This window comes from Tetrao urogallus (genome assembly GCF_951394365.1).
Source record: "Tetrao urogallus genome assembly, chromosome: 10".
Taxonomy (NCBI): Eukaryota; Metazoa; Chordata; class Aves; order Galliformes; family Phasianidae; genus Tetrao; species Tetrao urogallus.
In genome coordinates, this window is record NC_136823.1 from 6575312 (window position 1) to 6592248 (window position 16937).

The window sequence follows — 16937 nt, forward strand, 5'->3', positions numbered from 1 at the left end:
AGCACAGGAAAGGGGTGTAACATGCAAGCTGAAGAAATGCATGGTGAGAGAAGCAGCAGCAACTCATAGGGCACTGCGTGTTATCCAGATAGGGTCCTTCCTCTGCTCTCCTGCTGAATGCACCCTGTGCACTGCAGTCTTTCAATTAATTCTCAGTCTGCATAAATATTAATATACCATTAAACCTCTGTAGTTTACAGTTCCCATACATATCTCACATATTTAAGTCTAATTTGTATCCGTATGTGCCACAGAAATGTCTAGCAATGATGGTGCCAAAATGGAGAGCAACCTCTACGCTACAGTACCTGAAAAATTAACGTAGTTATTATTATTACTACTCCACTTCCATTTTGGCATTAAAAATTCAGGAGCTGAATGATATGAACCCAACTTTTTTCTTGTTTGCTCTCCTCAGGGTTCCTTTTGATGTGAGCTCCACGAAGGGACAGACTGGTTACAGCTGGGTGCTGCCTTCCGTGAATCAGCAACACTTCTGCCTTTAAAACAAGATCCCCTTTTCAGTTCATCAGATTGTTGCCACTGGATTTTGTAGTGAACATCTGCAGATTTCACTCATTTTCTTTAGAAGAGAAAATTTCTCAACAAGGCCGCTTTGCTAATGCCATAAGTGCCACTGCCAGTGGCCTGCATCTCACAGGGACTCTGAACTACAGTCTCTTCTTGCTCTCTATTTTGGCAGAAAAGATTTTCTTATCTGGCAGCACAGATTTTCTTCTATGCCCATGTAAGTGGCAAACAAAAAAACAAAACAAAGCAAAAACAGAAGACCATACTTCTTTCACTGTTTGGGAACAACACAACATACTGAGTCAAATTCCTGTTTCTTTAAATTAGAGAAGAAATCCCATGCAACTCTGTGTAACTTTCAGTGAGGTGCTGAAAGCATTAACTGAGAACACATCTCCCTGGAGTGACTGGGGAAGTGAAGACATCCACTAAAAAACAGAATTCCTATCTTCTCTGGAAGGAGTTTGTCATTGTGATCGTTGCCTTCTTAGGGTACAATGCTGGTTTGCATTTTGTGCACAGACCCAAGGTTTCGGTAACAGAAGCCACCAGCACCTACAGTTTCTCAGCCATTTCTAGATTACTGAAATCATTCTGCCTAGACCTTGATCTCTCTTTTTTTCCATGAAATCAGCTTTGCAACCTTTCCAATCGCTCTGTATTAAAAATGAAACAAAACAAAAATAAAACAGGCCGGAAAAAAATAGCCAAACAGATAAAATTACTGAGTCCTGAATCAAGTGAAATACATCTGTAAGCACTGCAATGCTCTGCTGGGGTATTTCAGCCTCCACTTTAACCAGCCTGGTGACTGTTATCTGGAAAGAAATGTGAAATTAAATCCTCTCTGAAACAAAGAAGTTGTGTGTTTACCAGGCACATTTTACCAGCCTCCGCAGATACTTCTAAAATACTCAGTCATTAATAATTGAGAATTTACTTGGCTAAAGCCTACATTCAAGAATGAGAGGAAAATCATCACTCTTACAAATGGCTGTGGAACAGCCTGATAAAGTGTGGAACACACCACCTAACAATTAGCGCTATTCATTACCCTAAATAAGAGAGTCTTTATCACTGTAGCAACTGAGGATGTCATTGTTCTTCTTTTCAAGAAGCAGAGAGACTTCAGCAAAACCATCAGTATTTTCGAGAACTCGAGAATTCTGTGCAACAAATTTCTTAGTCTCTTATTCAAGCCTATGTTGTAGGGGCCAAACAATTCTTGTTCTTGTCTCCACAAGTACTAGCATCTATTGAAATCTGCAGGAGATTGGACTCAACCAACAGTAGATTTTAACGCTGCTGCAGAAATGGAAAAGGAACCTGGGACATCCATAATAGAACAATTCACTCAAACATCATCTCCCTGTACCACCTACTGCTTCTGGGGAGAATCATGGCCAGCTTCATATGAAATGGGCTGTATCTGCTTTTCCACTAGAACGCTGCTTACTTACACCACTGAACAACTTACCTTGGAAAGGTACGACTTCGAAGCTCCTTTATAAAGATTTGGCTTCCATTCTGTACAGGCTTGACCTCTGTACTCTGCCCAGTGTCGTGTTTATGCCAATTTCTTTTCTTTTTCACTGAAAAAGAGTGATTTGGACAGTACCAAATGCTAAGTAGAAGAAAATGAGGACATTTGAAAGAATGACACATCACAGCATTTCTTAGGAGAGCAGAAAAGAGGGAGTCCCTACTATGGTGCAGTGCCAACTTTAATACCACTCTCAATTCCCCATTAAACAGCTATACTGTAGCCTGAAGATCCATTACATACTGAACAGTGCTCGTTCTGTAACATAAGGGCAACCAGATGGATAATTGCTGAACTGCACAGCTACCACAGGCTTCATGCAAACACAGGCTCTGGACATTTTGTACTTGTCATATACACCAAAAGCCCTTGGAAAGCCACTTTTCTGCTCTGTCACTATGTCGTTATGAATTGATTTGTTATAAATTATCTGCATCTAAAGGTCTGTCCAGCAGTGGTAGATTTGACATCAGTTTGGTTGGGCTTTGAAATATGCCCTGCACAAACATTCACATAAAAGGGAAAAGAGAAAAAAAAAGAAAAGAAAAAAACAAAAAAAGATGCAAGGGCACCACAAATGCAATTTTTAGAACTAACTTCTTCCCAGGTTTTGAAAGTCCAGGAAAGCTTGGGCTTTGAAATGAGGCCATCAGATGGAAGGCCCCTTAACTATGCTCCCAGCTGGTGATTGACAGGCAAGTATCTCACGGAAAAAGGGTCAGCTGAAATAAGCATAAATAAGCAAGTCAGATGTCTACGCAGCTCTGCCTTGCCTTTAACAGCCAGATAACACAGAGCGAGTAAAACTGGTCCAGTTTTACCTTGGTCAGCACTATCTCTCTCAGCTGTTCCTGCTACCACAGTCTGTTTGAGCAGGCTCATTTTTGTAGTAAATGGTTTTGTTTCAAACATATATCATTTCAAGCCAGTTGGAAGAAATTTCACCTCACAACTGTCTTTTATTTTTTACCTATGTTTTATATCGTGATACTCAACCTCTAGCCCCCAAACTGCCAAAGTAGCAACGTGTGGATGGCACCCTCTCTGTGCTTTGCACATGCATGCACACATTTCTATGTACTTTTTCATTAGGAAAGGAATCTGGAGGCCGCAGCTATAAGAGAAAAGGTCTGGAAAAAGCTAACTTTGTTTTCCTGACCACAACCCTGTGATAACTCAAGCAAAGACATCCTCTGAGGAATCCACCCCGGGTTTTGCACAGAGCATGCTGGTTTTATTAGTTCCATGCAGCTCTCCAGCCTAGCTGGATATATTCATTAAAGCTGCAAGTTCTTTATCTTAATGACTCTCAGGCTTAGTGCATTAATTCAATGCTCCTGGTAACAAAGGAAGCAAGCCCTACATGGATGCCAAACCTTCCTCCTCTTCTGTCCCTTTCCGTGTCGGTCCCCTCCCCTCACCCTGATCTATTCAACACTGGGACTCTTAGCACAAGTCCCAGTGAAACAGGTGCTGCTTGTCATATGGAAAATTAGCAGCATGTTCTTTTATTGTGTCTCAGATAGCATGGAACACTGAGAAATAACAGCAGCAAATCGGCGCTGTAGAGAAATACACTGCAACTCCCCTCAGAGCACCAGGGAGCCTTTCCTCTGGTGCTGCTGGGATCCACCTCCAGCACAGCACCAGCAGCCAGCACCCAAAGCCATGGATTGCAGCGAGCCGCTGACTGGAGGCCATCCCACAGCATCAAACATCGGCACTTGGCCCGTTTTCAGCCCTTCTCTTTACGTTTCATCTGCACCACGAAGACCTCAGTAAGGATTAAAGGCCATTAACATGTGCTACAAATACGAGCTCTGGCCTGAAAGGGCGCTTTTTTTTTTTTTTTTTTTAAATGATTACAGATTTATTTTTCTGCAGAACTTTCTGATCTAAATTTGACCTTTGGAAAGCATGAACCCCTGCTCCTACAGAAAACGCCTCTGAGGAAAGAGAGAGTGCATTTCTATGGCCTCAAAATGTATAATTCCAGGCTTCAGAGGTACATTTTTTCAACTGTATTTGTGAAGAAGGGATACCTCAAAGCACCCTCATGGTTCGCTATTGATATACACGGGAGGCTTTAACTACTTGAAGACACTCCACTCACGTGCATTAACTTCACTGATTCCAAATCATGTATCCTGATTGTCACTGCTGCAAATCAGACAGCAATCGAGCCAAACATCTCAGACCGTGCTACAAAATAAGTCAAGCCTTAACAAAGCACTTATATCTTATTTAATTGATGTCAGAACCATTTCTGTGAACACGTATAATTTTTCTCAAAGAAAAGACCCTACAGATTTCATTAAACTGAAATGGCTTCAAATGTCATATGACAGGAAGCAATTTTCTGAAATAGTAGCCACTAAGCCACATTGGCAAAGTGGAAAAATGTAAGAGGAGGAAAACGATTTTTAAATTTGACATCTGGAAAACATATATTGAGGAATGCATGTTCCAGAAATACACATATATTTTTAAATCCAGACAAGTTGCATAACAGACAATTGGTGTCTGTGTTTCCCTCTGCTAATCTTGCAGTAATTAAATCCTACCAGTGAACTACGGCTCTGGCACAACACTTATTTATTACAAAACTGATACTGCTAGATAACTAGTTTAAACATATATTGTAACAGCTAATAAACAAATGAAACTGATCATCCCACAGCAGTCCCAGCAGAGCCCAACCGCTGCAGAGCAGGATGTACTGCATACAAATGCCTGCCAGAATGAATGCATTAAGTCCAGCTGTTCCTGCTGTCATGTAATTGGTCTTTCGACTTTTCTAGCCTATTGCACTCCGCAAGAGGTGGCTACAGGATAATAGGGTGTTTTTCTCAGCAGAATCCGTGATTCCATTAGTTAATGGTGGAAACTGCTATGCAGCTTGAGGATCCTGTGATCTTACACCAAAACAGAAGGTGAGGCAATCAATAACTAATGCTTAAATGTTCCCGAAATCCTCACACACTGCTTTGATGGTTGGTCCTGTACATCATCTAACTTTCCTTAGTGTCTTTGCAGGGAGAAAACAAACTTGCATTGATGTGCTGGAGAACGCCATCACGTTCTGCACTTCTACCACACTGATAGGCTGTAACTAGCAGCAGTGTTCTACAACCACCTTCTCCATTCTGTACCGTGTGATTGAGGGTCATACTGCCAAGTCAGATTCTATCTGGAGTAAAAAGAACTAAATAGCCAAAAGCCTTCTTAGACCTTCAGAGGACTGCGGTTGGTTTAATTCTCCTCATCTTGACTGGTATATTAAACTTGTAATCTTTTTATTGGAACTGCCATTTCTTGAATTCTAAGATTATGTCTTAAAAAGGATTTATGTTTAATTCCTGATTACTGACTTTGGCTACTTCTGTCTGATTCCCCCCCCTCACACTGAAAAGTAGCTGCCTCTCATTCCTAATTCAAAGCAAAATGGAAGAAAATCAAAGCACTGGACATCTCAATGCCAAAATCCTCAGAGGCTAGAAGGCCTGCCCAACAAGGCCCTCACACAGTTTGCAGCTCTACCAGTTGTACCTTTCAGTACAACCCATTCTAAAATGGCAGATTATTCCCTCTAAGATAACTTGTGGTTGTTTGACAGTTTTTCTGTGATTTTTGGTGTTTGTTTGTTTTTGGTTTTTTTTTCTAGGAATCTCCCAACAAAACACTACAAAGGCAGATTCATTCAATCAAAACAGACATACTGACTTTGTGAAGTCCATCATCACGAGTTGCCTCCCGAGGGCTTTTAGCCCAGTTTGTGTGTGCCTTGCTTGTACCACAGTTGTAGCAAACTGTATGGGAAATGGAGCAGCTGCAGGTTGCTCAGGTTTCCAGTTTGCAAGAGCTAAAGTGGAAAAATGATTCAACTTTTTGCCCACAAAACACTTCAGAATTTTCCTCTTTTATTTTTGGAATATTTTAAACCTGAATTTTCAAGACAGGACAGAAAAAAACTGGTTGTTTTTGGTATCACTGAGCTTGAACAGAGCAGAAAGCAGCTTCCAGCCATCCCTTATTTCTCACTAAAAAGGAACATTACGGTTCTGTGCTCCTGGGAGATGAGCACAGCGCTCTTCCTCTGTGTGTGGCTGTAACACTGCAAAGTAGTAGGGAAATGTGCAACGCTGTTGCTTATTTACAATAAATGGCTTTCAAGTAAAGCATTTAATCTTTTACAGCAATTGATTTCTTTTTTTTCCCCCATTGTGTAATAGAAAGAATTTGTAAATTAATCTGACCAAAAGCAAACACATCCCACAGTTCTTTCCCAGACAAAACTCCCACTGAGATCAACTGTCACTTTTATTCAGGAGAACTTTTGCCTGTGAAATAACAGCCAGAATTGGCACCCTTGGTGCATCCTGCAATTTCGACTGCTGCTGAAATTGCTGCACTTTTATACCCAGGCCAAGCAGAACACATTGATTCTTACTCTTCTCATCAAAAGACAAAGAACGCCATGCAGTTTTAAAAAATCACTGTGTTAGAGCTAGCTGCCTCTGTAGGGTTTTTCTAATCCACAGCAGTAGGTGCCTCACAGTGCTCACAGAAGGAACTGTTCTTTTCTTGCACAGTCTGGGACTGAACAGAACAGTGAAGTGCTCACATTAGCTCGCATGCACTGCCCAAGACTCATTGGGACTGGGAACAGAACTCACATCTCCAGAATCCAATCCTGTTTCTTCCCACCAACGTCTTTTTTTACATCATGTTTTGAATTCATAATTTTTATGACACAAACCAGTTAAATGCCTCTTTATATAACAAAAAAAAACAACCAACCAACCCAACCCCCTCCTTTTCTTTAAGCATACAACTTCTAGTATCTATCTAAGCAAGTATACTTACGAGTGGACTTCCCGTGAGTTTTCTCACAATTTGGACAATGATAGATGTCAATATCTGGCGCCTCCTCTTCTTCAACACCCACGCAGCTGGAATAGTTAAAGACAAATATGACATCAGCTTGAGTCCATTTCCGAGCAAGCAAGCAATTGGTAACGAAATAAACCCTCCACCCTATCAGCTGTGTGCTTCCTATGCTGACCACGCATGGCAATACCAAAGCCAAGCTCAGGTACTGCTGTGCTGGTACAGTCAGAGCAGACATTCTGCAGTCCACGCTCGAGATGCAGGGCTGAAAAGTACCAATCCAAAGGGCACTATTGGGCATGTATGGACCGCTACTGGGGCACTCCTGCCAAGGTACACCCTATGCAAGGCTTCTGTAGGTTCCATCTCATTACAGTATACGAAGATAAAGAGCAGACACACAGATCACAGCCCTGCTGGCTGCCAAGAGGATAGGCTGTATCATGGCAGCTGCTGGAACACCCACTGAGATTATTTTGGATGGCACAACGTACATAAGAATGCAGCACAGCCTATGGGCACACAATGCGGGTGCAAGCCAGTGGCAGGGCACAGCACTGGGGGAAAACAAAACTGAACTGCAAAGAAATGAAGTACCCAAGATAGATGTTGTGCAGTCAAAGCACTGAGCAGCCAGCCAAAAAATCAAATTCTGGAATGGCACTGTTCCCCAAGAGGAGGAAAAGCAAACAGGATTCTGCTCCTGCTTGTTCTGCCTGAAGCTGCTCAGACTGAAAGGCACATTTTTGTAATGTATGAAAACTCCTTCCGCTTCCTTGCAGCAAGCTTGGTGCTGTGGGATGCAGCTTTTGTGCCACAGCTCCATCAGAGTTTGGCAGGCAAGGGGACCCCAGTCCTTGCAAAAACCAGGCAGAGCACCCCACGACCACAGCCACCTTCTCTGCCTCACATCCTAAATACTTTTCAGTGCTCCTCAGTCATCAAAACACTCCAATATTTCTCTTCTGCCAGGGAAAGTGTTCAAGCATGTACCATGGAAATTTCAGCTCTGTACACACAGGAGCATTCAGCCCTGCTGCACGCTGCTGGCGATGAGCACAGGAAGAGCAGAATTCATAGGCAACAGGTAACAGGTTTTGTAGGTAACAAAATACACCGTGACCCTCTGCCTTTAACAAAGGTGGGTTTGAAACCACTTTGGATTGAAGTCACACAGTGATGCACAACTGTAAAGATCGGGATTACAAGCCACAGATCTTGCTTTTGAAAAACAGCATCCACAAAAACCCCACCAAGCTGGAAAAAGACAAAGAGGGTGAGATATGGAAATAAATCTTTTCTGTAACCACTGTAAATATTTTGTCAAAGCAAGATTCTGCCAGAAACCTTTGCGGACATTCATCCTGTTGCAGCCACCACTGCAAGTATGGGACCCAGCCCTAACCAAACCAAAAAGCAAAGGTGGGAGCAACCAAACCTGGAGAAATTCTTGTTTCTGTGAGTGCAACCTGCAAACAGAGCAGCAGCACTGCTGGTAAACACTAACCTATTTCTGAATCATGTAAAAGCAATCACAGATTTGGCTCATGTTTTTTGTAATAAACGGTTACTTGAAAATACACAAAATCATCAGGTCTCCTTGGGCAGACAGCATGGAAAACTGAAGACTAAGTTTGCAGACAGGAAAAAATCATCACAACAACACAGCCCTTGGAGTCAAGTACATACAGGCAGTGAAATTCCAGATTAAGCACTAGGAAATTTAAACAAACCCTGGCAGATTAGAACAGGCGTAACAGAATGTGGGGGATTCCTCTACCCATAAAGCTGCATCAGCTGCTTATGTCACTGGATTCAGCTTGTCAAGCTTAGTAAAGGTATGGATTAGGCTCTGTACAAGGGCTTGAAAAGTCTATATTTAGCTTAAACTAAGCAGATGAGACCCTCGGGCACTGCATGGATCACTACAAAGGAGGTATGAAAAGCTCTGCAATGGGCAAAGGCTCCAGTGTGGTGGGAGCTATTGTTCTGAGAGCAAGTACAAATATTTAGCTAGAACAAAATGAAAGAGTAAAAATAACTGTCCTCAGACTCGAGTGGTCCTCTAAAGATGCAGTCAACTTTTCCAGCTACAACACAGCTCTTGAACGTTTGGCCATTCATTTACAGCTGCTCACAGCCAGAAACTGCTAACTTTACTGAACCTGAAGCTCAAGCACAAACATCCCAAGCAATCCAGGCTATCGAAATGCCTCATATGATCTTTAAGTATGAACCAATTTCTTGTCTCAAGGAATAGTGCTTGCCTTGCCCGTTGCTTCCACCGGCAGAACTGCCATGTGAATATAGGCACAAAAATAGAATTCCCATAGTTAAAGACAGTCCCTAAAGAACACTCCTGTTAGCAGAGCGAGAGACTTTGCTGGGCTGCTGTCAGTTCCACAGCAGTGACCTGTCCTCAAGCCTGAGAGCACGTTTGCACCTTGAAGGTGAAGCATGAGGAGCATGCCACCCTCAGGCAGAAGCCAGCAGGGTCCTGGAGAAGTGTCCTCTGTAACTCACGTGTGCATTTGTTCCTCAAGAGGACCAGTGGAAAATATAATAAAATCAAAACATTCCTGAAGGTGAAGAAAGCCATTTCATGAACCTCGGCAGAATGGCACTGTCCATTCCCTCAAGCCCTGCCTCCACCCACAAACTTTAGCACAAAAGGTGCATTGTATTTTACAACTATTTTTTCGTGAGAATGCTCCACTTCGGTCCCTCCAATTTCTTTTTTTTTTTTCTCTCCCCAGTTCTATTTGCCTGAGAGAAATACAAACATAAAAAAAGGCTGGAGTCAAACATTTGACCCCCTACAGTGATCAAACGGGCTTGGAGTCAGACAATGCAGGATCCCACGCAGCGTGCTGGGGAGCAGCCTCCAGCAACAGCCCCTGCTGCACTGATTTGCAAATTAATCTGTCAATACAAACCCTGGATGCGCTGCCATCAGCGGCAAGGAACTGGAAAAGCTCTCAATAGCATTTCTGTGCAGTTATTCAGATCTGCCAATGAGGTAAAAGTGGGCATAAGAGGTTCAGAAAGGGAAAACTGCAAATGTGGCGTTGAGGCAGAGCTCACAAAAGCACAGCCTGAGCTGGAAATAGGTGTAGGGAGCGGAGTGCCGGGACAGCATGGCGTGTGGGCATGGCTGCCATCCTGCATGCAGTCCGTGGAGCTGGAGGAGAGAAGACAGCAGCTCCTGCAATGGGAGGGCAGGCAGGGAGCAGGGAGCACGCAGCAGGAGGCAGGGCTGAGGGCCTTGGGAACGACAGTGGGAGCAGAGTTCGAGTCATTTGTATCAACAGGCCAAGAATCAGTTTCAAAAAGCCTGTAAACACCCCAAAATTGTGCTGACATCCTAGTAAGATCCCGTTCTGCTGCAAGAGCTGACAAACCATGTAGCGTTGCATTTATACAGCTCAGCATTGTGTCCAGGTCTGAGACCCTCACCTCAGGAAAGATATGGATCTTCTGGACAGGGTTCAGAGAGGGTCACGGAGATGCTCAGAGGGCTGGAGCACATCTCCTGGGAAGACAGGTTGAAGGAGCTGGGCTTGTTCAGACTGGAGAAGAGAAGGCAGCCTTCCAATACTTAAAGAGAGATTACAAACAGGAGGGAAATCGACTTTCCAGATGGGTAGATAATGATAGGACAAGGGGAAATGGCTTTAAACTGAAGGAGAGGAGATTTAGATTGGAGGTCAAGTAGAAGTTATTCACAGAGAGGACGGTGATGTGCTGGACAGACTGCCCAGAGAGCTGTGGGTGCCCTGTCCCTGGAGGCTCAAGGCCAGGTTGGATGTAGCCCTGGGCAGCCTCGTCTGGTACCTGGCTGGCACCTCTATCCATGGAAGGGTTGGAACCTGATCTTTAAGGCCCCTTCCAACCCAAGCCATTCTGTGATCCTCTCTCCAGTGGAGCATTTTACAGACCTTCCTGACAACTCGCAGAGTGAGCGCTATCTCTTGCCACCATACCGCAATTTGGAAGCTTTGCCAAAACAAACACATTCTTCTTGGGGAAAGCATCAGGTTCCCGAAGCATATTTGAAGGAGAAAACTTCTAATTGGTGAAGGCTAATGAAGGAAAACCTTTCCCAGATGTCCTGCAGAGTCTCATTACCCAGGACACTGGCACTAACACGCACACCCAATGAGAGGCACGATGCAGGGAGCAGCTCCCACCCACTGCTCCCCCAGCAGAGAACCTCCACTGCTCTGCTGAAGTGCAGTAAGGATGGAAGAAGAGGTTAATTATTGCGTATCCAAGAGTATCTTGTTGGGATCATATAAAGCAACTTAGTAGTTGACTTCAAAATGTTATTAAAATTATTTAATTCACGTTGAAGCAGTGTAAAATTCATTTGATAATCAGATAAAAGTGAAGCACTATTACTACAACCGCATTTTAATTTTAACAAGTAATAATGAAATGTAAAGCCTTTGATATGGTAGCTGTTTAAACCCATATAACACATCTTACAGTAATTTAAGTGAGAAATAGCACAAACAGAAGCATCTGCAATCAGAAGTTAGAAATTATATTTTTATTAGAATCTTCGCACCTTGCCAATTAAAGATAAAATTGCCTGTGCTCACCATGAAGAGGGACTCAGATTTCAGTGTTCTGACAAAGCTGGTGACTTTCTTAGTCAGGCAACAATAAAAAAAGGTGGATACACATGAATTTTCATGGCATGAATGTCTACGATGGCCTTCATTTGTAGGCTTCAATGAGATGACATATAAGTAATTTTTGACCCATTTAATTAATGGGTTAAAATTATTCCATGCTATGATGATCATGTAATAACCATTATCAAACAGAAGACAAGTAGAGAAAAATATCAAAAATAATCAACAAAAGGTAACTTGGTGGGAAAGAACATAAAATCTAGTGATACCTAAAGAAAACTTCTGAATACAAACCAGCCATGCATTTACCTGTTCCCAATGAGCACCAGTCATGGCACAAACTGCAAAGCAACACGAAATGAATGGCGTTTGCACAGAGGTTTCTAAGAAGTGCTGCAGGATGGCACAGCTGGGAGCTGGGGCAGCCTCTGGGTTGCAGTCAGCTGTGCTGTGCTGCAGCCATTCAGTCCCAGTCCCACTTCATCCCCAGCCACAGCCCCAGGTGCTGGAGCAAGGAAAAGTGACCCCATCCCTACACACAGGCCCATGCAGCAGCACTGCAGATGTAACCCGTTAGCTTTCATTTCATGTCATTTATCTGCTTCTTGCTGCAGAGCAGAGTGTAAGAAACTCTGCTAGAGCATTACACGTTCTTCACAAAGCAGACCTTAGAATACATTCTCTTTATCTACAGGGGAGGCCAGCACAATCGGACCTTTTACAGATAAGGAACCTGTCACAAGCAGGACTGAGGAGATTTGCTGAGGTTTCCCAGCAGGATCTGAGCACAGAACAAGTCTTCAGAGCTCACTGCTGGGTACAGCAGTGTCTGCCACATCTCCAGCCAAATGCACTGTTCAGGATTTGTAACCACCAAACAGAACGCTGGAGTACGTATTTAGTTTAACTTCCATCTCCACCCTTCACTAGATACACGCTGAAAACTTAAGAATGTTAACACTGGTAAAAAACGACACTTCAATTCTTATTTCACACAACCATGTATCTGCTTCTCCCTCTCTCCCAAAATCAGTCCAAACCCAAATCACTTTCATCACCTGCCACAAACCTGGAAGGGCACCACATAGATGAGTAAGCCCTTCATGCTTCAGCAGCAGCTTTCATCTAGCTACTTCATGAACACTCCAGACACACAGGAACATGTTGCGCACTATGTGCATGCAACCTTTGAAGCATGAGGGCTCAACAGGACAAAGTATAGAGCAACCTCTGCCTCATGCTTGCAGGGCAGCACAGTGCTTCCCTCTGCTACAATGCATGTGCACTGCGTCGTGAGCACAGCCCCATGTGAGGGTACCTGGACTTCAGAACACCGGGCACTGACCCACACCTACTGCAGAAAGGCTGTGGTGCCTGACAGCCCGTTAGCAACTTTCTCTTTTGTGCTAAACAGCGAATGACCAAAGCCACCTGGAGACCTAGGAATACAGTTGTCCTCCCCCTCAGCACTTCCTTGCCTCATCTGACAAGAACAGCAGAGGGTTCCTGCACAGGGTAAGGCACAGTGATGCCTAATGAGACTGTGGGGTGACTGCCACTGCAGGCTGCTGAGAACAGCTTAAGCCAAGTCCTCTAAAGATCGGTTCGCACTAGCAGTACCTTTGAGTAGGGAGTACAAGCAAGAAACTCCCATATCCCTTTAGATTTAAGAAAGGACTATAAATACTGGAAAATGGTGCTTGATCTCATGCTCCTCCTTCTCTTCTCTCAGAAGCTGGAGACAGTATCAATATGTGATGCAAGAGGGAACTGTGCTGATGGACCCAGATCTCAGCACACAGGGCCTGAGCCTGGGGACAGGCAGCAGGGTGCTCAGGGCCAGGCACAGGCAGCCTCAGCATGTGAGGACAAAGCACCAGAGCCCAGGTGGGGCAGCTGTCACAGACCAAAAGAGGCATTCATGGCATTGTTATTGGTCATAAAAGTGGTAATTAATAATTAACCTGACCTCATCCTCAACCCTTAACAACAGGGTATCTACCGGTATAACTTCTTGACGTGTAATTTAATCACGTTACACAATAATGCTCTTCTTTAACAATAAGATGCCATTTACAGGAAAGAGGACCATCCAGTTTCAGAAGCCTCCACCATCCAAAAAGAAGCATAGCTACTGCAGGAAAATCAGGACTTGTCAGCAGTGGAAAGAACCACACTTCACATTTTAATGGATATCTTGTGCTTACATCTCATTTGATCACGTGTTTATTACTCATTTTCACCTAACAAAGCAGTTTCAACTGCCCCCAAAATGAAAGTCACTTGGTCACACAGCAGTTATCAAATGGGCCAGTGCTGTGACAGAGATTTTTTGTGTCCACATCAGAGCATCCAGAACTGCAACATATAACATCTCTAGTATCCACAATATTATATATTTAAAAAAAAAAAAAAAAAAAAAAATCAAGAAAAGGAAAAGAAACAAGCAGTTCCAAGGGGGAGCGAATCTGGTGGAACAGGCTGTTCTTTGGATTTCAGTCTCACGTTGCTCTCCTGGTGGCTGTGTTACTGGGTAAACTCCGAGCAGGGCTCTCTCATGTATGCTCTCCTCTGTCTGATAAGCAAACAGACAAGTCCTTCACTAAATAGAACGATCTGTCTCATCTAATCAGCTACTTATTTTTACAGAACATACAGGATTTTTTGAGACCTCAAGCCTGCTGTCAGATATGGTTAAAGCTAAGCAATGGGTTGAAAAATCACTTTGGAGAACAGAAGGATACACTCATAAGTGCTACTCCACTAAAAAACCCAGATGCAAGCAGTGTTAGGAGAAAAACAATGTGTGCTGGCTTAGGCACAACTGCAAGCGTCCAATACAAGGGTCGTGTTGAATAAGGGCCTAACTGAGAGATGATCCTGCCTCCACCAGGCAGCCAGAGCCCTAAATTGGGAGGAAGCTGGGGATTCACTCTGGGGCACACCTGGAGCCACCAGCAGGCTGTCCTGTACAGCAGGACCTACAGACAGCAGCACTGAAGTAGCAGGGTGCTGCTGTACAACACAGCAATATATGTTCTACTTGTTGTTGTGACTCTCTTTAATCCCAAGTAAATTGCATAACTTCTTTGACTCAGTTTCTCCACTTATAAAACAGTGTTATTAATAAATGCCTGATAACCTCAAAGGCTAGTACAGTATAATTAACAAACGTGCTCAGTGCTTTGAAGATGGGAATCTGTGCAAGCGCTTGGATGTGCGACCCACACACAAATCTTTTGCAGGGCCATGAGGCCCCCCCTCAGCCTGCTCTACTTTGGGCTGAACAAACCCAGGGACCTCAGCCACTCCTCATACACCTTGTCCTACAGACCCTTCACTGTCTTCATAGTCCTCCTTTGGATGCTCCCTAATAGTTTTATGCCCTTCTTTTATTGTGGAATTACCCTTTACCAGTTTTCACAGATCCACATATTTTCAAACAACTTTGTTAAGCTGACGCTTTCCTTTGGGTTTCCACAGGTCTGCACCCATGGGTGGCTGCTGCCAAGAATCACAGGGACTGGACAGGGTGTGTGTTTTGCTTGGCAATGAAACCAATTTCAAAGCAAACATAGAATGTAGGTGAAGTAGGAAGAACCAACCTCCTTTGGCTTATAAAAAATCTCCAAGACAGTTCCACAAAATTTTGTAATGTTCAAACTGAAAGAACTTAGGGGAAAAAAAAAACAAAAAAAAAAAAACAGATAAGATTTGGACACTGGAACGGGCTGCCCAAGGAAATGCTGGAGTCACTGCCCCAGAGGTGCTCAAGAAAAGCACAGATGTGGTACTTAGGGACATGGCTCAGTGGGCAATGTTGATGGTAGGTGGATGGGTGGACAAGATGATCTTAGAGGTCTTTTCCAATATCAGTGATTCTAGGATTCTATGGTGAGGGCACAACAATCAGAAGGGACAGGGTTTTTTTCTCATAGAGTCTAAAGGAGTGCAAACTATGGATGAGCAACATTCAGCTGGGCCTTAGAGAGGAAATAATCCATACAAATACTGCCATTAGGCTACAAACAAGCGCATGCAGCGTGCACTGGGAATACTGTTCTAACACAGTACCTGTGTTCTAATCACTCCAACAATATCCAAGCTTCTGAGTAGCTGCTATACCCATTACAGCCACAAAATCATTTGAGTACTTGGGAACATGGCATTAAGAAAAGCCAACAGCAAATGCTAAAAGATGTTTTATTCCAGCAAAGAGGCACAACAAATCTGCGTTGCCATGAAGCACATGGACCATGAAAGTGTGCCACGCTGCATTCCCCTGGCCAGGAGGGCTGGGGCACAGGCATTGGCTGGGAAAGGTATCTGGGTCAGTCTGGCCTTCCCTCAGAGTACTGTTGAGGAAAAGGGCATGAACTGAAGTCAAGAGGGACCCCATGTAATGCTCTCCTTTCTTGTGAAACGTGGTTCTCCACTGCTTTGAAAGCAGTTGTACAATCCCTCCAAGCATGGAAAGAGGGGAGAATGCTATCGCAGGGACACAGCAGTGAGATACCTCCATTTGCCCTTTGTTATTTGGACGTTGTTTTGGGAGGAGGGGTGTTGCCTGCTCCTTACAAAGTTTGCAGTTGTATTGAAAATAAGTTGCTTGCTCTAAAGTAGGTGCCTTTACGTTTTAGAAAGAGGAACAGACTACATCTGCTCCTTACAATTCAGTAATGGAAACAGAATCGAACTACACTGAGAAGCTGCTCTCACCGCTTCTCCCCTGTACCTCAGCCAGTTGTACAAGTTTTGCTGTCTCGGATAAACTTTGCTCTTTGGTTGACTGACCACATTTTGCAATTCTATTTTCAAACTTGTTTGCAGTTGTGGTATGCAGTGGGGAATTAGCTCTTTGGCAGAAAGCATGGATTACTTGACCTCTACAAAACTTCGTAAAAACGAGTGAAATCAGGACCTCCCTGAAAAACAAATGTTACAGCCAACTAAGCCAGCTGCAGAGCATGTTTTTAATTGCAAGTGGCTGAGGGACTTCATGGACTTAGTGGCTATTGCAGGTGCTCTCTTAGATAAGTGAGAAATCTGCCCTATTTCTGGTGTGTGAAAACATTATCTCTGCAGTACATAGGCATTAAGGCATACATCTATTTGTTTATCACAGACACTGCAGAAGTCTAAGCACAAGTATCTCGGACCCCAGTGATGCAAGAAGCCAGGGCTTGCTGCTCTGGTTGGTCTGCTGACCTCTGCAGAGCAAACATCACGACTAGAATTTTTAAAACAGATTGAACTTTTTTTTTCCCCCTAGAAGGAGCACCTGGAATTGCAAGGAAAGCCGAAACAAAAGTAAGTACAGGAACAAAATGCAG

General features: G+C 43.7%; 1 protein-coding gene across 1 annotated transcript in view; it reads right to left on the minus strand.

Moving 5' to 3' along the window:
• Positions 1–16937, minus strand: part of PHF2 (PHD finger protein 2) — a gene marked incomplete at its 3' end in the record, with an annotated part of 80538 nt that overhangs the window by 30263 nt on the left and 33338 nt on the right. Inside the window, exons 2-3 of the mRNA XM_079540112.1 lie at positions 6941–7026; positions 2009–2123 (exon numbers count right to left, since the gene is read on the minus strand). Coding sequence (XP_079396238.1) covers positions 2009–2123; positions 6941–7026 — 201 coding nt within the window. The remainder of the gene's footprint in view (positions 1–2008; positions 2124–6940; positions 7027–16937) is intronic.